This window comes from Pleurodeles waltl, chromosome 10 (genome assembly GCF_031143425.1).
Source record: "Pleurodeles waltl isolate 20211129_DDA chromosome 10, aPleWal1.hap1.20221129, whole genome shotgun sequence".
NCBI classification, from domain to species: domain Eukaryota; kingdom Metazoa; phylum Chordata; class Amphibia; order Caudata; family Salamandridae; genus Pleurodeles; species Pleurodeles waltl.
In genome coordinates, this window is record NC_090449.1 from 1,078,372,261 (window position 1) to 1,078,395,504 (window position 23,244).

At 50.0% G+C, this 23,244-nt stretch overlaps 1 protein-coding gene across 1 annotated transcript in view; it reads right to left on the minus strand.

Moving 5' to 3' along the window:
* Positions 1-8,151: 8,151 nt before the first annotated feature.
* Positions 8,152-23,244, minus strand: part of CLIC2 (chloride intracellular channel 2) — a 284,434-nt gene continuing 269,341 nt past the window's right edge. The window contains exon 6 of the mRNA XM_069212163.1: positions 8,152-8,483. Within this exon, the coding sequence (XP_069068264.1) occupies positions 8,346-8,483 (138 nt within the window). The 3' untranslated portion in view covers positions 8,152-8,345. The remainder of the gene's footprint in view (positions 8,484-23,244) is intronic.

A 23,244-nucleotide genomic window follows, 5' to 3' on the forward strand; every position in this document is an offset into this window, starting at 1 on the left:
CACTGTGTTACTGTGCACTGACACTCTCCTCATGGTGTCAGTGTGCACTGACAGTCTCCTCACTGTGTCACTGCGTACTGACAGTCTCCTCACATGTCACTGTGCACTGACTGTCTCCTCACGTCACTGTGCACTGACAGTCTCCTCACAGTGTCAGTGTGCACTAACAGTCTTCTCATGGTGTCACTGTGCACTGACAGTCTCCTCACATGTCACTAAGCACTGACAGTCTCCTCGCTGTGCACTGACAGTCTCCTCCCGGTGTCACTGTGCACTGACACTCCCCTCACAGTGTCACTGTGCACTGACAATCTCCTCACATGTCACTGTGCACTGACAGTCTCCTCACTGTGCACTGACAGAGTCCTCACAGTGTGACTTTGCGCTGACACTCTCCTCATGGTGTCGCTGTGCACTGACAGTCTCCTCACTGTGCACTCACAGTCTCTTCACTGTGCACTGACAGTCTCCTCACTGTGTCACTGTGCACTGACAGTGTCCTCATGGTGTCACTGTGCACTACCACTCCCCTCACAGTGTCACTGTGCACTGACACTCCCCTCACAGTGTCACTGTGCACTGACAGTCTCCTCACGGTGTCACTGTGCACTGACAGTCCCCTCACAGTGTCACTGTGCACTGACAGTCTCCTCACGGTGTCACTGTGCACTGACAGTCTCCTCACTGTGCACTGACAGACTCCTCACGGTGTCACTGTGCACTGACAGTCTCCTCACTGTGCACTGACAGTCTCCTCACGGTGTCACTGTGCACTGACAGTCTCCTCACTGTGCACTGACAGTCTCCTAATGGTGTCATAGTGTTTAGTGGGCTCCCCCAGACCAGAGATTCAGATTCCAAGGACAAAAGAAGACCAGCAACAAAGAAGAACCAGGGCTCCAGAACTGAAGTGCTGCTGCGCCAAGAAGAAGGTGCCAAACCCAGGACTGGACAATGGCTGCTGAGGGAACCCCCAGAGGACCCCACTCTTCTACAAATTGCCAAAGATCTCCCTCCAGATTGTAGGCATCAATCTCCTGCCTCAAAGACTAGAAGACCAGTGAAGTCCACTTCAGTGAGCGGCTGCTGACCAGGGAACCGGACACTATAGCCGGACCAAACTCCACCTGACGGACTGGGAGGACAATCCCCGCCAGTGTGGCCAAGTGTGGTGGCACTGCGTCCTCCAGTGGCCAAACCATGCAGTAGCCCCACGTACTGGTCCCTACAAGTCGGACACCCAGAAGGACAGTCCTCTCCGGACTGAAAAAGGACCAGAAGGAAGCCCCAGTCGAGGGACATCGGAAATCAACAGGACCTCCCACCAGAGTGCCCCTGCTGAACTGTAAGTGACACTCAACACGACCTACCTCCTGCTTCCAAGGGAACCTTTGCACACAGCTCCTGGCTCACCGATTCGCTCTGCACCCGGCCGCCCTGTGCCCTGCACCGAAGATCCAGCTGTGCCCTAAGGGTCCCTCCACCCCCATGTTACTGTGACACTCCAAGGGGACCCACTGGACTCACCTCGAAGTTCACCTTAGCAGTGCTTTTCCAAATGGTGTCTGCAGTGGCCTTGCACCAGCTCCAATGACCTTCTGCAGCTGCTCCCACCGAAACAGGGAGCTACCCACCTTCTCCAGCTGGTCCACACGGCCACCGTCGACCTCGACATACCTGCAAAAGGAGACATTGGTAAACACATTGTCTGATTTTAAATGCATTGTTAAAGTATTTCTCCATCGATTCCTATGGTGTGTAATTACACGCAGAACTGAGACATTTTCTAAACTTTCAAAATTCATAACTTAAAAAGTACTCACCTGATTTTGATGATCTTGGTCTTAAAAATGTTATAAAAATCTGAAGTATTTTTCCGTAAATTGGTCTCGAGTTATTCTTTTGAGAGTGTGTCTTACTTTATTGATACTGTCAGTACAACAAATGCTTTGCGCTTCTCCAAGATTGGCCTAACTGCTTGACCGAGCTACCTTACAAATTAGATTATTAGGAGGTCTAGGCCCATATTTATACTTTTTGACGCTAAACTGCGCTAATGCAGTTTAGCGTCAAAAAATTTCGCGCCGTCTAACGCCATTCTGAAGCGCCATGCGGGCGCCGTATTTATGGAATGGCGTTAGCCGGTGCAAGCAGACCGGCGCTGCCTGGTGTGCGTGGAAAAAAACCACGTAGACCGGCGTTGGGAAAAAATGACGTTAGGGCGTCTTAAAATGGGGCAAGTCAGGTTGAGGCAAAAGAATCGCCTCAACCCGATTTGCGCCATTTTTTTACGACGCCCAGACGCCATTTCATGACTCCTGTCTTAGTAAAGGCAGGAGTCATGCCCCCTTGCCCAATGGCCATGCCCAGGGGACTTGTGTCCCCTGGGCATGGTCATTGGGCATAGTGGCATGTAGGGGGGCACAAATAAGGCCCCCCTATGCCACCCAAAAAAAATTAAAAAATATAAAAAATTATACTTACCTGAACTTACCTGAATGTCCCTGGGGTGGGTCCCTCCATCCTTGGGTGTCCGCCCGGGAGTATAAATACGACGCATTTGCGTCGCCGTCATTTTTTTAGACGGGAACGCCTTCCTTGCATCTCATTAACGCAAGGAAGGCGTTCACGCAAAAAAATGACGCTATTTGCCCATACTTTGGCGCTAGATGCGTCTAACGCCAAAGTATAAATATGGCGTTAGTTTTGCGCCGAATTTGCGTCGAAAAAAACGACGCTAATTCGGCGCAAACTGAGTATAAATACGGGCCCTAGTTTTTACCTCTGTAAACCAACGTGTGGTTGCCTGGACGTCCTGCACGGTTGGCCGACTTTACACTCTACAAAGAGGGCCAGCCTCCAACATCCTTCGTTATGACATGCAAGGTGACCGTGATATACATGACTTCAGGATGTGCGTGGTGGAAAGCTTCTCTGGTGTTTGCTTTAATAAACTATAATGTTTCTTGTCTAACGGAAACCCAGGCCACCCACAGAGAGCACAGAACTGCTCACTCACCTCTCAGTGCACTGTTGTCATTGTTGTCAGTGTGAGGAGAAGAATGATTATTTCTAAATCCATGTTTGAGACCCACTACATTAAAAATACATCTCAATGCACTGATATAATCTGATGAACTAAGGTGAAACGGTTCTGCATGCTAATGAAATACACTGTTTGAATTCTTAAGAGACCTTATCATATGTGCACACCTTTGCTGCAAGACTTCTTTAAAAATAAGGGTGTCCTGAAGTTCAGGGGTGCAGGACAATCTAGCTTCTTCCGTTCTTTAACTCCAATTAACCTTGAAGCCAGCAGCGGCCTCCGCAAATCTCAAGGGGAGGTGTGGGGGAGGGATGGAGAGGGTGTGGGGGGGAGGTAAATAAAAAAGAAATAATAATAATAAAAAACAAAAACATACCTTTTTCCAGTCATCGCTTCCCCCTGCCACGTTGCTCCTTTGGACTTCTTGTGGTATCCTAGCATTCGCTGAGACACCAGCACAGACTCCCCAGAAATCCTGACACTGCTTACCTGCTAAACGTAGCATGTATGCAAGCGTCAAGACTCGTCTGAGCGCAGCCGCTGCCACTCAGACACAAGCTTGAGGTCTGCGCTGTTTCTCCAGCCTGGCTCTGTATACAACCAGGCTAGAGAAGCCTAAGTGCGCATGTGTGTTTGGCCGGACTCAGACGTGCACTCTCCCCTCCTCCCACCTCCCACAGCCCAGCCCTGCCCCACCCTGAACACACTGCTGGCTGAGCCAGCAGATGAAAGATAAAATGATAATTACCCAGGGGGCGACGCACTTTCCGCCCCTGCTTGAAACAAATGCTGGCCTGTTTAGGGAACATCTTTGTAATGTTTATGCGGAGAAAAGTAAGCAGCGGCCCAGGGCTGCTGGTGACAGAGGGTGGGAGGGTGCCTGTAAAGGTCAGGGGGCCCCATGCACCCCTGGATCTTGACTATCACTGAGTTAGAGTGTCCTGCCAGGCAGAAGCCACATGACAGCTCGGCTGTCTTTGGGCTTGGGGTCCAAGAGGACCTTGAGGCGAGCCAGGGCCAGGCCCCTGGCTCGCGCCTTTAGTGGGGGGTTAGCGTTCCCTGCTCCTCCCCTGTACAGATCCCATGGGTGCCATGGTGTTATCCTGCAGGTTGTACGGCCGCGAGGTGACAGTGGGAGCGTACGAAGGGGCGGCCGCCCTCCTCATCCCGCCCACCACCAGGTAGCTGAGCTGCAAGACCAGGCAGAGGTAGGTGGTACCACTGTGCCACCTGGTAGAACCCGAGAAGTGTAAAGTGTGAAGGTGAAAGGTCGGGGGATTGGCCAGTGGTCACTATCCCCTCTGTAGCTTAGGCCACACTCAGCAGGCCATGTCTGAAGAGGGGTGTGGGTGCACCCCAACTCAGTCAGAGGGGCAGGGTGGGAACAGCAGTGACTTAAAGCTGCCAAGGCCAGACTCCTGGCAGACACCAGCGGGTGTCAGGTGCTCTCCTCAGGCGGGGTGGGGTGAGGGGGGCATCTCTTGTTATGAGAAAATGGAAACATTTAAATACAGCTTGGAGCCAATTGAAATCCAGGCCAAGGTAGAGTTTTGTTATTGTTTCCGACTCCAGGTATGTATGGCGCCAAGTGATCGTGCGGTGAATCCTAATAATAAATGGATTGTTTTCAAGAGACATAAAGGGGGCGGTGGCCTCTGACTGAGCTCCTTCCAGCTCAGTCCCAGTGGGTGAAGGGAGGGAGGAGGATGGGGGGGTATGGGGTGGAGGGGAGGGGTGGCAGTCAGGCATACAAGCCAATAGACCCCATTTGGATCTTGTAAGCCAAAAATGGCTTTATTTTGGACGTTTCACGCCAATTGTCCTGGCTGCAGTAGAAGTCAATGAGAGGAACACATTCTCCTGATTAATTTTTTTTTCAAATCTCCCCCTTCTTCTAACATGCTGACCTGTATGTATGGTGGGGGGTGCGCAGGGCGAGCCCTCCCCCATGTCCCAGTCCTTTCTCAGTGAGGAGGTGCAGCTGCTCCACACATTAGGTGACCCCCCTGCTCCTTTGTACAATATTTATTGTACAGCACACCCCCCCCCCCTTTCCATAGTGCTTGCTTCTTCTTGGCTCGAACACCTTGAGGTTATGGTAAACGCAGTTTTAAGATCCGACTAGAGCCCACGATCTGGTGGGATTTGAACAGAATAATCAATAAATGTCCACAGCAGGGTCTCCCCTTTCTGTCTCTCCCAGGCTTGTCCACCAGGCTGAGGGCACAGAAGAGGGGCCTCCTTCCACCAGGCAAAGGCCTCAGCCTGTCCTGCTGACCGATTCAGGCCATCTTCATGACATTGGCGGTAAATCCCACTTAGCGCCACGGTAATGACCGCCAACATACCGCCGCAGTGGCGAGTATGCATTCCCCATATTATGACACACACACCAATCCAACAGAATACTGCCACATACACAAATACGCCAGCCCAAAGGTCAGTTCTAAAGTGGTGGTACCAACACCCATACCATTATGCCAATATAACAATGCCCACCACATCATGACCCACGAATCACTGCAGCGGACATTCAAGAGCGGCAAATCATTGGCAGTACATACCACCGAACTCAGAATGGACACCCACATACAAAACAACACTATGTTGGCCAATACTAAAAACACACACCTGACACTCATACACACACCACACCCGCCCACAGCACCATAAATCACACACCCACATTACCCAGAACCCTTTATACAACCCTTTACAAACAACAATTACTGCCAGGAGATTGACACGAACAGCACAGAGACAACTGGACACACACACCACATACACCCATACATCCCTCATGAACCCCACATCACACACCCCACCACATTACTCAACACACTCTTACCGACACATAAAACACAACACCCATGTCCCCAGTAAGGCTCCCAGGTTTCACTGATGAGGAGTTAAGGGTCATGGTGGAGCAAATAGTCAGCTCTTTGGAGCACAGGTACAGCAGATATCCATTGCCAGGAAGATGGAGTTATGGAGGAGAATTGTGGACAGGGTGAACGCTGTGGGACAGCATCCAAGAACAGGGGCGACATCAGGAAGAGGTGGAACGACCTACAGGGGAAGGTACATTCCTTGGCAACAAGGCACCAGCTCGCCATACAGATGACTGGCGGTGGACCCCACCTGCTCCCCCACAGCTCACAGCATGGGAGGAGCAAGTCTTTGCATTACTGTATCCTGAGGGGACTCGCTGGAGTAGCTGGAGGACTGGACACTGGTGAGTCAAGATTTCCTATGTATCACCCCCATACCTGCATGCCGTCACACCCCCTCACCCTCGCTCCCATCACTCCACTCCATCCCACACAGTGCACCTTCACATCTGACTAACCCCAGTGCCAAGCCCTGCATGCCATACCAATGCATGGACACCCCTCCCAGCCCAGCAGGGACACCCATCACCAAAGCATGCACAGCATAGGGAAACTAACAATCCCACAATATATCACCACACACAAACAAAGGTGAAATGATAGAGGGGAAACCAGGTATGTACAATATGACACAGACATGAAGCGTAATAAATCACTTACATCCCCATAGGTGCCTCAGCCAATATCAGTGGAGAGGAGGTGCCACGACTATCCAGTCCCCCAAAAGAAGATGCCCCCAGTGAAGAGAGTAACTCTGGACTTCAGGATCTGGACCAACAACCTGGCCCATCAGGGACCACTGGAGTGTCGGTCACCCCAGCCCACTCACAGTCCACCACAGAACCCCCCCCATCAGTATCCAACACTGTAGGAAAGTACCATCTTTCTTGGCATGCTATCCCCATTTTTGCCTGTATGTCAGTATGTTTTTGCCTGTCTCACTGGGATCCTGCTGGGCAGGACCCCACTGCTCATAGTTTATGGCCTAATGTGTGTGTCTGTATAGTGCTTAACTGTGTCACTGAAGCTCTGCTAATCAGAACCTTAGTGCTTATGCTCTCTCTGCTTTTATAGGCTAGTGACTTCATTTTCCAATTTCAATTGGCACACTGGACCCCCCTTATAAGCCCCTAGTATATGGTACCTCGGTACCCAGGGCATTGGGGTTCCAAGAGATCCGTATGGGCTGCAGCATTTCTTTTCCCACCCATAAGGAGCTCAGACAACCCCTTTGACAGGACTGCAGCCTGCGTGAAATAGTGCACACATTACTTCACAGCCATTTTCCCGGCACTTAAATAACTTATAAGTCACCTATATGTCTAACCTTCATTTAATGAAGGCTAGGTGCAAAGTTACTAAGTGTGAGGGCACCCTTGCACTAGCAAAGGTGCCCCCACATAGTTCAGGGCCATTACATGTGTGCACTACATATAGGTCAATACCCATCTGTAGCTTCACAATGGTAACCCCGAATATGGCCATGTAAGATGTCTAAGATCATAGAATTGTCCCCCCATTCCACATCTGGTATTGGGGAGCTAATTCCATGTATCCTGGGGGCTTCACCACGGACCCCCAGTGCTGCCAAACCAGCTCTCTGAGGTTTGCAATGCAGCTACAGCTGCTGCCACCTCAGGGACAGGGTTCTGCCCTCCTGGGGTGTGATCAGCTCATTACCAGGAAGGCAGAACAAAGCATTTCCTTAGGGAGCAGGGTGTTACACCCTCTCCCTTTGGAAATAGGTGTTACAAGCTGGGGAGGGGTAGCCTCCCCAGGCCTCTAGAAATGCTTTGAAGGGCACAGATGGAGCCCTCCTTGCATAAGCCAGTCTACACTGGTTCGGGGACCCCTTTGTCCCTGCTCTGACACGAAACTGGACAAAGGAAAGGGGTGTGACCACTCCCCTGTCCCTCACCACCATGTGGTGGTCCCCAAAGCTCCTCCAGTGTGTCGCAGACTTCATCCATCTTGCTTTGCAAGGTGTGGGGGCCCTCTGGAGGCCTCTGAGTGGCCAGTGCCAGCAGGTGACGTCAGAGACCCCTCCTGGTAGGTCCATATCTGACAAGGTAGCAAATCCCCCTCTCAGGGCTATTTAGGGTCTCTGCTGTGGGTGCTCTTCAGATTCTACTTGCAAGTTTCCAGCAGGAATCAAAAATGTTCTAGCTTACGCAACAACAATTTTCAATTCTATTAAGGATACAGAGGCGAGGATTAGGCTCATCTCTTATCTTTACTGCAACACACAGCAGCCAATAACAACAGTAAAAACAGGAAAACTACATTTCCCAGCAACATAAGCCGCGTAGTGACCCTCCAATCAGGCTGCATTATCTCCTATAAAGTCCAAAGCTAGCAAAGTCCGTCCTCTTTTTATGTCTGTCCGTAACCAGATAACTTGAACCACATTATCCTCGAGAACTGAGTCCACTAGCAACATATTCCCACCAGGAACTTAGAAGGAGTTGCACAACGGTGCAGGAAAAAACACGAAGTCTTCCAATACTTCCCAGAATGAGCCAACATCTATCCGGTGGATTTCTTATCTATAAAAAAGAAAGGAAAAATGGTAACATCCTGATAATGTAAAGCATTGTGTACATTCGAACCATATACTGTAAAAGAATACTAATACATAATATATTTCATACAGGGCGGGATAACCACTTTGATTTTATATATGGTAATAATCAAACGTTCCCCGGCGGGATAATCCTCGCCTCCGTGTCCTTAATAGAATTGAAAATTCTTGTCGCGTAAGCTAGAAAATTATTTGATTCTATGTCAGGACTGGAGGCTTTGGATTCTGCTAGTTCAAAGCTGAGCGATCACATTAGAAACAACATCAACAATTGGCTTATGATAGAACTATTTAAAGGTGGAATCTGATGACCAATCAGCAGCCGTCATTATATCTGGACCCTGCATTGAAACTTTAGAAGCCATAGCACCCCGAACAGAGTGAGCTCCAAAAATGGAAACATCTATGCCTGCTTCTTGCAACAACCATCTGACCCATCTCGCAAGAGTTGCTGGAGAAACTGGGCCAAAAGGTTTTTGCAAAGAAATTAACAATTGTCCATGTACATCTCTTCTCAACTCTCTAGTAACATCTTCATAAGTTTTTAAACAATTTACCACACAAACTTTGGAGTTATCCCTGAAAGCTGGATAGCTAATACATCTAGAATTTGATTTTGTACGTTTAGAAATGCGAAAAGAGACTCCGGAAGGAGTAAAAACTCTACCTACAATGTCCAAGGTTTTGACATCCAAAACTCTCCTGCATGAGATTAAACAAAGTAGCATAGTCAGTTTTGCCGATAATTGTTTTCTTGAAAGGCCCTCGTTAGCCGGCCAAGCCATCAAGAATTTTAAAATGACATTCACATCCCAAAGAGATTAATATTTTGGAAGAGGAGGGCGAAGCATACAAACACTGTGCAACAATTTCCAAATTAATGGATGTTCCCCTACTGGTTTACCTTCAACATGAGGATGTGAAGCTGAAATGGCCGACCTAAAATTATTCACTGTCCTGTATGCCAGCCCCTGAGCCGCAACAACAAGAAATTTGCTATCATCTGCACTGAGGCCGCCAAGGGATCCACACCCATCTGACTGTACCAATCCAACCATCTCCTCCAGGCGGAGGCATATCTTTTATGCATACTAGGTGCCAAGGATTGGGAAAGGAAGAATCTAGTGTCTTCTGAAATTCCCAGACCCTGAGAAGGTTCCCCGAAATTCTCCAAGCCATGAGAAACAATTGATTCTCTAGAATCAGGGGGTGAGGGTTCCCCATTGGATCTAATAACACGTCCCATGACGGTAGGATTCGAATTGGGGCGGCACAGCGCAAGGTCAGAGCCATCGGGAACCAAGCTTGTGCTTTCCAACACAGTGTTACCAGAATCAATTCTGCTTCCTGCTGAATGGTTTTGCGAGAGAACTCGATGAATCATGGAGAACGGGGGGAAACGGAAAATGTACGTCCCCTTTCAATTTTGGATAAACGCATCCGAGTTGAGGGCATTCAGATCTGGTCTCCAACTGAAGAACAGCGGGAGATGCATATTCAGACGGGAGGCAAAAAGATCTATTTTGCAAGGAACCCAGAGATCATTCAGAAATTGAAATATTCTGGGATGGAGCTGCCAAGCGCTGGCATCTCTCAGATGCCTGGAATTCCAGTCCTCCACTATATTCACTTTCCCTGGAATATATTCCGCTAACACAGGAATCTGATGAGCTAGGCAAAAATGACAAAAGTCTTTGGCAATCTCCACCAACATCTTGGATCGAGTGCCCCCAGTTTGTTGATATATCGTACCGCCGAAATATTGTCCATCTTCAGGAGAATACAACATTTCGATTTGGAAGGGGACAAAGTTTTCACTGCGAATGATCCCGGTAGGAGTTCTAGGCAATTGATATGTAGTTGAAGCTCCTCCGGAGACCAACAACTCCCTATCTCTATCTGGCCACACCTGGCGCCCCAGACCCATCTGCTAGCATCCGAATCTATGGCCACTTCTGGAACCGAGGCGAAAATCACTCTGCCATTCCAAGCGTTCAGCCACCATTGAAGCTCCATCCGGGCCTCGTGAGAGAGAACAATCGACTCGGACTATGTCAAGCCCTTCCGAAGATGAAGAATCTTCAGCCTTTGTAGGGCACGGTAGTGAAGAGGGCCTGGAAAGATGGCCTGAATAGATGATGCTAGGAGGCCCACCAGACAGGCAAGTACGCTCAAGGAAATCGAAGGAGCTAACAAGGCTTTCCCCAGTTCTTTCTTTATAGCAAGTCTTTTGGTCAATGGCAATTTCAATGGAGCTGCAATGGAATCTATCCTGAACCCTAAGAATTGTATGTTCTGAACTGGCTGAAGTTGAGACTTTTCTACGTTTATAATGAAGCCGAGATCTTGAAGGAGCTGCATCGTCCATGAGAGATGGAGACGAGCAAGGCACTCTTCCTGAGACATAATGAGAATGTCATCTAGATAAATAATCAGACAAACCCCTTTTTCCCGCAACCATTGCATCACCGGACGCATTACTTTTGTGAAGCACCAAGGTGCTGAAGAAAGACCAAAATGGAGGGCTGAGAATTCGTAACAACGGTTTTGCCAAAGGAATTGAAGAAATCGGCGATGTGGAGCAAATATCGGAATGGTCAAATACGTGTCTTTGAGATCCAGACGGACCATCCAGTGTCCCTCTTGTAAAAGGTCCCTGAGAAGATGAATACCCTCCATCTTGAAGTATCGATATATTATCCAAGCATTGAACTGTTTCAGGTTGAGGACTAAACGGGACCCCTCTCCCTTTATCTGAACCAGAAAATATTTGCTTAGAAAGCCTCTTGGGAGAGGAAACGATTTCACAATCGCGCCTTTTTTTAACAGCGTTTTTAACTCTTGATCTATAAAAAACATCTCTTGTTGGGAAAAATGGAGAGGAGGGGGGATCTCGGATTGATGTGGTTCGCAACAGAACTCTAGATGGTAGCCTGAAATTGTGTTTAACACCCAGGCGTCTTGAGTAATCAAAAGCCAGTTTTGAACAAACCGACTAACTCTGCCCCCCAAAACAATCTCTGTGTAAGGTATTAGACTCACCTGTTTGAGGGGTATTTTGTCCGTAATAACCTCCTCTGCGAGGTCCTCTGGGATTACGACCTTTGCAGTCACGACTTCTGTTGGGATAGAAGTTGGGGTTGGATTGATAATTGGAGACCCCACGGTTTCTTTGGTGAAGGCGAGAGGTCTGTGAAGAGAAGTGGCCTGGCGAGCGACCCCTAAAATGCCCGGCCCTATGAAAAAGGCCACTGTCAAACACTTTTTTAATAGAAGTCTGGGCCGTGTATAATGCTGAACAAGTAGTGACGTTTTTGGCAAGATCCTTTACAAACTTATCGCCAAACAAAAGTCCTTTGGCTGCCAGTCCAGCATCCGCTGAAGCCAGTTCGGTCAGTTTTGGGTCAATGCGGAGCAGAAAGGACTTCCTGCGTTCAGTAGACATTGAATAGTTAGCGTTACCCAGCAGGCAAATGGTTCTCTGTGCCTATTCCAGCAAAGTATCTGGGTTGATGGGCTCCTGCGATTCTTTGGCTTGGATTGCAAGGTCCAAGATTTTTAAAAGGGGACCTGAGATGTCCAGAAGTTTATCTTCGCAACCGCGGCAAGCCCTCTCAATACTCTTTTTTGGATCTCTGGAGAATTTTTAAAGAAAAGTAATCATATGTGGGTCCAATTCAGGAGTCTCTGCTACCTTTCCCTCGAGGGATGGTCGAGGGCTTTCCGACCGTAGAGTGTTACGAATATCTTTCTCAAAACTCTTCCTGAGTCTGGATTGAACATAATGAGCCACTTCTGGGCAGGGGGTCCATTCAGTTGATTTGGGGTGAATGATATTGTCCGGATCGAAGAGCAGGTTCTTCGCTGGAGGTGAAGAAAGATCAGAATTATCAAAGTGGCACTTTTTGCATTTGTGTTTGCCTTTGCGCTTATCTAAGGAGGACTTATCTTTAGAGTCGGAAGTGGAAGAGGTGTCTGAGGAGGTGCGTCCTGACTGTGGCATGGGATCAGAGCTCTGATCGAAAAAGGCGCCGTATTCGTGATCATTTAATACCACATTAATGGTATGCTCAAAGGGGTCCATATCAGACCGGCCAGGCTCATTTATTTCGACCTCATTTGGGGTGGCGTTCCCCGAGCCTGTGCCAAATCACCTGCGGCCAAAATTAAATATAGGCTGACCAAAAGGGCGTAAAACGCCTTCACCAATGCCTTTTTTACAGAGTCCTGTACATGGTAATCAAGAGCCTCAACCAGGCGTTCCTCCGTCTGGTGGCTTTCTGTATATTCCTCATAATAATCATCCTGCTGAGCCGTGCTGACGGTGGATGAGATGACACTTAGAGGTCCCAAAATAATGCTCTCAATCAGCAAGGTGGGGGGAAAACCCTGGTGCCAATAAGGTCAAACAGACCTTGTGCCGGTGAAAAGAGAATTACTAATAATAGAAAAGTCAAAAGAAATTGAAGAAACTGGAGAAATTGGGCAGATATTGAGGGGCCTGGCACCTAATCCCCTAGAACAAGGCTCTGCCTGTAGTATCACAGCCCCTCCGGGCATATGCGAGGAGCGAGGAGTCAGCAGACTTTCAATCTCTCCGTTCGACGATCGCGCCTTTACAAACCCGATATTTTCAGGGTTTGCGCATGCACGAGCGCCGACAGAGAAAAGGGACTAATGCCCTGAGGCCGCGCTTCCCCGCGGCCCCTCACCGTCATTTTGGAAAGAAAACGATTGGAGATCGTTCCTCAGCAACGCAGCAAAGCCGCCGAACAGAACTACAAGAAAAAACAGCGCTTGAAGGCAATTGCCATGCTCCGTGAAATTTAAGCACACATGTATATGAAAATCGTCGTCTAAACAAGTAAATACACAGCAATAAACGAGGCACTTATCTCTGGTGCGAAGCAGCAAAGAAAGAGGACGGACTTTGCTTGCTTTGGACTTCATAAGAGATAATACAGCCTGATTGGAGGGTCACTACGCGGCTTATGTTGATGGCAAATGTAGTTTTCATGTTCTTGCTGTTGTTATTGGATGCTGTGTGATGTAGTAAAGATAAGAGATTAGCATAATCCGAAGCCTCCGGTCCTGACATAGAATCCTCTGCAACTACTACTTCATCCTCTGACCTCGGATCAACCGCAGACTGCTCCAGGAACTGCTGTAACAGCAACAAAATATCCAGAAGGGCTACTTTTCCTCTGCAACTTCAGCTCCAGCCAGCAACTTCAACAGTTTCCATGGTGTGCATGTTCTGAGGACTCCCTGTCTTTACCCTGCACCAGAAGGACCGAAGAAATCTCCAGTGGAGTGACGGAGTCACTACCCTGCTAAAGCAGGCAACTTCTAAGTCAACGACCGGTTCTCTTGGACTCCTCTCCTCGCGATGAGCTTGCTCCTTGGAACACAGAGAGTGGACCCCATTGACACAGACTGTCCTGAAGTCCTGCTGTCCAAATTTGGAGGAGGTAAGACCTTGCCTTCCCCCGAAAATGACAGTACCCCTGTGCACTGCGTCTTCTTCACCTCCTAAGGCTTCTGTGCACTATTTGCAAAATTCCTTCATGCACAGCCTGGCCCAGGTCCCCAGCACTCTATTCTGTGATGCTCAACTCGCTGAGTTGACCTCCGGCGGCGTGGGACCTTCCTTTGTAGTGCTGCACCAACCACATTTTGCACCTCCTTTGTCCCTGTGTCCTGGGACTCCTGTGGGTGCTCTCTGGTGCTATGAGAGCTCTCTGAAGTGCTAAGAGCCCCCTTTTCCTCCTCACACAGAGTTTAGGCCCTCAGGTCTCTCCTGGGTCCAGATAGTGCCAACTTGATGCAAAACATGATTTTGCCGGAACCAGGGCTTGTTGGAGAAATCCAATGCCAAAATGCATCTGCATCCAACTTCTCTCCGTGGGACATCCAGTGCATCATGCATGAACCCGCTGCCATCTTTCTAGGGTGCATTTCTGCAGTCTTCGTTCAGCCGGGGACTCTTCTGTTTCCCCCTCTTCTGGGTTGTCAGGGGCTCCTGTCCTTCCTGGAACTTTTTTCGACTTCTGGACTTGGTCTCCTTCCTTTGCAGATCTTCAGGCCCTGGAATCCACCATTTGTTGTTTGCAGTCTTGCTTGGTTCTTGCAATAACTCTAATCACAACTTGTAGTGTGTCCTAAGGAAACTTGCAGCACTTTACTCCTGCTTTTCTGGGCTCTGGGGTGGGGTAATTTACTTACCTTTACTGTATTCTTATTCTCCCAGTGATTCTGCACACACTGCACTTGTCTAGGGGGGAATTCAAGATTCGCATTCCACTTTCTTAGTATATGGTTTGTGTTGCCCCTAGACCTATTTTCTCCCATTGCATTCTTTAGAATTTCCTATTGTTTGCACTATCCTATGTCTAATTACTTACCTTATTTTGGTGGCTAGTGTATATATTGTGTATAATACTCACCTCCAGAAGTAGTATTGCGTCTAACATATTTTTGGATTTGTGTCACCCAAATAAACTACATTTTTTTTGGTAACACTGAGAATTGTCTTTACTTGTGTATAAGTACTGTGTAACTATAAGTGGTATTGCAAGAGCTTTGCATGTCTCCTAGTTTAGCCTAAGCTGCTCTGCTATAGCTACATCCTACCAGCCTAAGCTGCCAGAACACTACTAAATTTCACTGATAAGGGATAACTGGACCTGGTATAAGGTATAAGTACCCAAGGTACCCACTACAAACCAGGCCAGCGTCCTACAAACACCACAGCACCCACCCAGCGTATCCTCTGTCCCCAGGAGATGTCAATCAGCAGTGTGCCCACCTGTACAGGGATCCCAGTCCACACCTCACCCACAAGACAATCAGGGACTTGGGGTCAGTGGCAGTGGGCACACCATTCAGGGGACACAGGCACAGGGGAACAGGGACACTGGGAGGACCGCTGTGCACCGGGGGAGGACAGGACCAGGGAAACGACTCTCCAGAAGGCACTCACTGATATCCTGGGAGCCTACTAACATTCCCAGGACACGATGGGCCAGATCCTTGACAACGTGCAGAAGAACAGGCAGCTGCAGGAGGAACAGTATCAGGGGACCAGGGAGGACTTGCAGGCCATTAACAACACCCTGATCTCCATAGCAGGGGTTCTGCAGACATAGCCAACATCATGAGGGAAGCAACAGCACAGCAGTGGGCCCCTACCACTAGCCAGTCCATTGACCAGCCTTCCACTTCTGCTGAGGTAGTGGGCCGGAGGCCCCGCCACAGGACCCACAGGCCACCAGCACCCCTCTCCCTGCAGAAGGTGAACCACCCTGCAAATGTTCCCTGTGACCCAGACAGAAGCCAGAGACACTTGCCAAGACCACCGCCAGGAAATGAGACTCTCCTGATTGTCCCCCGTGTGTCCCACACTGTCACCTTGTCCACTTTGAACTGCCTTTGCTCCCATTCCTAAGGCCCCTTGGACACTGGACCTGTGCTACAAACAGACTGGAACAATACCCTGGACTTTCCCCCATCATCACCCCGTCCATTGCACCTTTCCCTCAATTTCATAGCACTACAGTAAACACCCTTGAGCACAACTTGACTACTAGTATTTTATGTGTTGAAAATGTGCATTTATGGAAACAGTCACATCTAGTGCAAATGATCTGAACACTGCGAGAGCATAGAAATAATGACCTGTAGCTGTCTGTAGTCATCACATCAGTACACAGTTGTTATCTCACCAACATTTGTAAAGTGACAAGCCGTAGGTGACAGTACGTTGAGATGTAAAGGAAGTAAATGCCATCATTCTACAGCCACACAGAAAACATAAACAGTCAGAGGAATGGTTAGTTCCACTGTCTCACTTGTGTCATTGGAAGTATTGACATATAACTGATGTCCTGTTGTCCACATCCTTATCCTCTGCTCCTCTTCCTCACGCTCCTCAGGGTCCACTGCTGCCACAGGGCATCTCCAGTCTCCTCCTCCTGCAGAAAAGTTACATGCCATCTGAGGGCCAGGTTGTGCAACATGCAGCATGTCACTACTATCTGGCAGACCTTCCCGGGTGCGTAGCACAGGGATCCATCTGTCAGATGGCGGCACCTGAATCTGGCCTTCAGGAGCCCAAAGGTCCTCTTGATGATCCTTCTGGTTCACCCATGTGCCTCATTATAACGTTCCTCAGCCCCTGTCCTGGCATTCCTCACAGGGGTCAGCAGCCATGATAGATTTGGGTAGCCAGAGTCACCTACAAGTATTGAGGGACTAACATTAGCCTAACACAATGCTATGGGGATGACACCTGAAGGCATACACTGACATACAGTGTGTGGGGACCAAGGCTCACCTATTAGCCACACCCTGTGCCTCTGTAGTTGGGCCATCACATTTGGCATGCTGCTATTCCTCAGGACAAAGGCATCATGCACCGACCAGGATACTTGGCAGTGACGTGGGAGATGTACTGGTCTGCCAGGCATACCATTTGCACATTCAGTGAGTGGAAACCCTTACGATTCCTGAACACCCGTTCATTCTTGGTGGGGGGGGGGACTAAGGCAATATGTGTCCTGTCAATTGCCCCAACAATATTGGGGATATGTCCCATTGCATAGAATCCTTCCTTCACAGTGGCCAGACCTTCCACCTCGGGGAAAGCTATGTAGCTGCACATGTGTTTCACCAGGGCAGACAAAACTCTTGCCAGCATGATGGAAAACATTGGCTGTGACATTCCTGCTGCAAAGCCCACTGTCACTTGGAAAGAACCAGTTGCCAGGAAATGGAGCACTGATAGCACTTGCACAAGAGGGGGGCTCCCAGTCGGATGACGGATAGCAGATATCAGGTCAGGCTCCAATTGGGCACACAGCTCTGTGACTGTGGCCCTGTCCAGTCTATAGTTGAGTATAATGTGCCTATCCTCCAGTGTAACCAAGTCCACAAGGGGTCTGTACACAGGGGTTTGTCTCCTCCTCCTATTCATCCACAGCGGTAGCTATCTAAGGGACACAAGAGTGAGTAGGCTGTCACAATTTGAACAATGGAACCACCACCTCAGTGTACATAGTGCATTTATGTGCGGGGACACTGGGAATGGCGAGGTATGTGCTACTCTAGGCTGTGATGCAGTTAAGGTTGATATGATCGTTGTCCACCACCATGAAATGGCGGCCGCCTGTCCTGTATCTACGGCCAGGTGGAAGTGAGGTAACTCCACCGACGCTGGGCATCATGGCGGAAGGCAGTCTTGCACCGCCGTGCAATTCCTCATTGGATAATATGGGGCTCTATGGAGTACAGTGGGCAATGGGGGAATCAGCGCCCGTGGTGACGGTGTACACCGCCGTGGACATGACCGCCATTCTCCATCTGATTCCTCGCTTGTTTCCTGACCTTCATTAGGAGAACACCTACACTGCGTGTGCTGCTGTAACCTGTGTCTGGAACCTACCATGGCCCATGTGACTGGGGAAAGGGCCCCTGCCTTCACTGTGGAGGAGTTGGAGCGATTGGTGGATGAGGTCCTAACCCAGGACGGACTGCTGTATGGGCCTCCAGACCATCATGTGAGTACACCTTGGACTCGATGCATGTGTGAAGGATACATGGAAATGTGTGTGCAAGCATCGTGTCATTGGGGGGGAATGTCTTGTGGTGGTGTACATGGTATGCGCCAGGCGATGTGTGTGCCAATGGTGATGGAAACAGGATTGGTGGGCCATATGTGTGACAGGCTGAATTGTATGTATAATGGTGTCCTCCAGTCTCTATTACCGCTGCAGGTCAGCGCCCATCAAAAGAAGGGATTATGGCGTGCCATCACCAAGAATGTGGGGACCTTGGGGGTCTATGGCAGGCGGAGCATCCACTGTTGGAAACGGTGGGAGGACTTGAGATGCTGGGCATGTAAGACCGCGGAGGCCCAGCTGGGGATGGCCTCCCAGCGAGGAAGGGGTGCCCTTCGGAACCTGACCCCCCTGATGGCCTGTATACTGGCGGTGGCCTACCCAGAGCTGGATGGGCACTTGAGGACATCACAGCAACCACAAGGGGGTGAGTACAGTGGGCATTACTACAATAATTGGTAGGTGGCATGGTATCCGGGTTGTGGGTGTGAGTTAGTGGGTGCCCCTTAATGCCAGGTCAGACATTTCAGCGTGATCCAGCTCAAGGGTAATGTGTGTATGGCAAATGCAGGTAACCTAGCTTGTTAGCATTCCATGTCAATCAGGGCTTTGTGGGTCCCAGGAGGGGTGCAGTTGGCGGTATGTGGCCCTCATCCTGCTGTGGCATCTAGCCAAATAACTGGCAGTGCAATGCATTGTGCTCAATCCTAATCCCTGTGTGTCAAGGAGACCAGATCCTCGGGGCTTGCGCATGTTCCCAACATGTCCACCTCTTGGCAGCTCCAAACTCCACTAGTTATTATAACACAGAGTTAAAGAATGGCCAAGTGGGGGAATGGGTTTTGGGTTGGGAACTGCGGGGAAGGAGACCTGTGGAAGCAAGAGTTAAACAACACAGTTGCAAGATTAATACCAGTGACTTTCAATAAGCTTTGTTTCAAATAACACTTATACTGAAAACATGAATGGCCTAAAGCTTCACTATAACTAGGCCTCAGGCATCTAGGTAGCTGGAAATCAAGAAAGGTTATGCAAAGTTTCATATGAACATTCCAGAATTAACATATCATATTTTGAACAATGAACGCTCTCCAAATAGTTCTTAGAATAATCACTGCATTACAACAAAAATCAAAGAGAGCACCTGGGTTTCTCTGCATGAATGAACTGTACTAGAATCATGAATAACACTGCTATGCCACACTCTGATTAGGAGTTCCAAGACTCAGGTGTTCAGGAATTATTATGCACCTTAATCAAACTGCACATCAAGATTTCAATGTCTAGAAATGATCGCGCACTCTGCTGATCTGTATTTCAAAAGTTAAAACGCCAGGAATGAATCGCGCACACTGTTGCCGATTCGAACATCTAGATTCAAATGCAATGAAAAGATTGCGCGCACTGCTGATCTGTAATTCAAGAGTTAAATGCCTGGAATGAATCGCGCACACTGTTGCCGATTCGAACATCAAGAACCAAATGCCATGAAATGATCGCGCACACTGCCGATCTATACTTCAAGAGTTAAATGCCAGAAATGAATCGCGCACACTGTTGCCGATTCGAACATCAAGAATCAAAGGCCATGAAGTGATTGCGCACACTGCCGATCTGAATGCCAAGAGTTAAATGCCAGGAATGAATTGCGCACACTGTTGCCGATTCGAACATCACAATACAATTGCCATGAAATGATCGCGCACACTGCTGACCTGAATGCCAAGAGCCAAATGCCAGGAAAACAATTAGCACACAAGGTTTTATGTTTAGGCCCAAAACTCGAATGTCACTGGAAACGGAGTTGGGGGCCTAACCCGACCTCCGCCTTACCACCCTGCTTGAAGATCACCAAATAAATGAGGACAGGCCTGGAAATGACTTGATAGGCTTCAAGGACAGGAGCTCAGGAAAATGCTGCTGCTCTGCACCGGGGACCTCTGAATAGGGAGAACATGGAGCTGGGCTGGCTCCCTTATATAGTGCCAAGCTCTGCCCACGAGCCACACCCAACCATGCTGCAGGAAAGGCTTCTAGAATGTCTTAGAATAAGGACCACACCCTGTAATTCTTCAAACAAGCCTTGCAAATGAACAATGTATTACAAACAGCATTAATGACTTTTCAAAGTCAAAGCTCTGCAAGGCAAAAGGTTAACATACTGCATAGAAACACAATGAATGAAATCTGCCCTTGTATAAGGACTGGGTTTTTGCATTTATGTCGCCCGTAGAGCGCGCACTGTCCTGATGTTGACACTGTGTGTGACGGTGCTGTGTATGTCAACTGTGGTGTTGGTGCAGTAATTGACCCAGTGTTTCTTTTCTCTCTCTCCCCACTTTTTTCTTCTGTCATCCTGTCGATGTGTGCATTAGCATCATCTGGCAGAGGAGCAGGGGCACCGGCGACAGAGGGAGCTGCATCCCTCAGGACCCTGGAGGCAGAGTCCACTGACGCCGACGGAACCAGTGGGACAGAGGGTGAGGGGAGCACCACGGCGGAGACAGGAGGTGACAACACATATTTTGATACCTCCTCCGATGGAAGCTCCCGGGTGGTGGCGAACACCTCTGTGACCACCCCAGCTGCAGGTACAGCCGCCACCCCGTACCAGCACCGCCCTCCCAGTAGCTCCTCAGCGAGTTGCCTGTGCCTGCTCACCCAGGAGGGTGGGCATCTCCTTTGCCCCAGGCACCTCAGGCCCTGCCCCAGTCAGCCCCGCTGCCCTGAGTGCGGAGGCTATTGAGATCCATCTCTGTAGGGAAATCAACCATTGTGAATGCCATCCAGGGGCTGGCATCCCAGATGCAGCAATGCAATGCATTTCTGGAGGGCATCCACAGTGGATTGGTGGGCCAACAGAGATCGATTCAGGCTCTGGCCTCCTCGCTGATGGCAGCCATTGTCCCTGGTTCTACCGTCCCCCCTCCAGCTGCCAAGTCCCAGTCCCAGTCTCCTCAACCCCAACCCATACCATGCACACATACTGACGGCAAACACAAGCACCACCCTTCATCCCACAGGCACTCACACAAACACCATCCAGTTGCAGACACAACCACATCCACTGCCTCCACTGTCTCCCACTCCTCCTCCTCCACCTCCCTCACAGTCATGTCCACACTCACACCTGCATGCACTGCATCAACGTCCTCCACCAGCATCACCACACCAAGCAGCACACACACCTCACTAGCAGATACCTCCACTACATCCGTCAACGCGTACCCTGTGTACTCTCCCACCCTGTCTGTACACCTCCTAAAGGACACAAATGCATGCACTCAGACACCCAACAGCCATCCACTGCCCATGCACCTGCATCCAAGTCCAGCAGACATACACCTCCAATAACCACTCCCTCAACCTCCACTCCCATCCCTCCTCCCTCATCCCGCCCCACCATCCCTAAGAAGTTTTTCCTTGCCCATCTTAACCTCTTACTGCCCCCACACCCCCCTCCTGCCCATAAGAGCAGGGTCCCAATGACCCAGCCCAGCACCTCAAGGCAAACAGTCCTTCAGACAGTGGAGGCACTCCCAAGTCGTGGTGGCAAGACAGTGAAGGACCCCACTCCACCAGCCAGGAAGGTTAAGGATTCCACACCTCCTGCTATGAAGTGGAAGAAGCCCTCAACTCCTGGCATTAAGGGGAAGAAGCCCTCGACTCCTGCCAGAAAGGCTAAGGATTCCACACCTCCTGCCATGAAGAGGAAGAAACACTCGACTCCTGCCATTAAGGGGAAGGAGCCTGCACCTCCTGCCATGAAGGTGAAGAAGCCCTTGACTCCAGCAGAGGCTGTCAGGGTGACACCACCAGTGGTCACACAGGCCTCACCGCCAGCTGAGGCTGTCAGAGTGACACCACCACCACCAGTGGTCACGAGCCCTCACCGCTAGCTGAGGAAGTGCAGCCCACTCATCCTGCAGAGGCTGCCCAGGTGGCACCTTTACCTGCTGTGACAGTGCAGCCCTTACCTCCAGATGACACAGTGCAGCCCTCACCACCAGCGGAGGGCATGTAGGCCACCCTCCAGGGACTGCTGTACAAGGGGCCCCCTCCAGAAGCAGTGGGCGTGTTACCTACCTGAAAGCCTGTGCCCTTGCACTCCCCAACAGAGAGAAATGGGCATGGTGCCCCCTCCAGAAGCAGTGGGCATGCTCTCTACCTGAGAGGCTGTGACCTTGCACTCCCCAGCAGAGCGAAATGGGCATGGAGCCCCCTCCAGAACCAGTGGGAAAGTCAGACACTGTGAAACTGTGACCTTGCACTCCCCAGCAGAGAGAAATGGACACGGAGCACCCTCCAGAAGCAGCGGGCATATTCCCGTATTCGGCTGAGGTGCCCCTCAGAGTTCTATCCGGTTGATGTCAGGAAACGAGTTGGGCCGGGATTGCAGGCAGCTTCCTGGTCCCGTCCATCTGCAGGGAGTGCAGGCAGCTTCCTGGTGCCGTCCATCTGCAGGGAGTGCAGGCAGCTTCCTGGTCCCATCCATGTTCAATGCAGCGGGTGCACATACCAGCGTGATGCCTTATCCTGCCACGCCCTGGCAATGGCCTATAGCGCATCGGTCGGCTATGGGAAGGGAAGGCGCTGCAATGGGGACACTTTAAGCCACTAACTCTTGCGAGATTAGGTTTTCTCAGTACATGAAGCCCCACCTCGTTCACTTCCTGGACAGTTTATTCTGCTTCTGCTAGTATGTGGCAATTAGACTGGCAAGGGAGATTACAGCCCAACAACCCTACCACCCGCACCAGAAGCATAGCTGCCAAGTTTCCGAGGTCCATGTGTGATGTGCTGCTGCAGTCTAGGCTTTTTGCTTTGAATTCTGGGACGTGCACCCCTCCTTTGTTATGGAATAACTACAACTACAAGTCCCAGAGTTCAAAGAAAGACACTGAAAGACAGCACGTCACACATGGACCTGGGAAACCTGGCAGGACTGCCAAAGAGGCAGCATGGACAGGGTACAGAGGAAGAGAGCGAGGTGGTCACCTTATGGAGACCTGACCTCGGTCCCACACCACAGGAGGCAGCATGGACGAGGGGCAGAGGAAGAGAGGGAGGTGGTCACCTTATGGAGACCTGACCTCGGACCCACGCCAC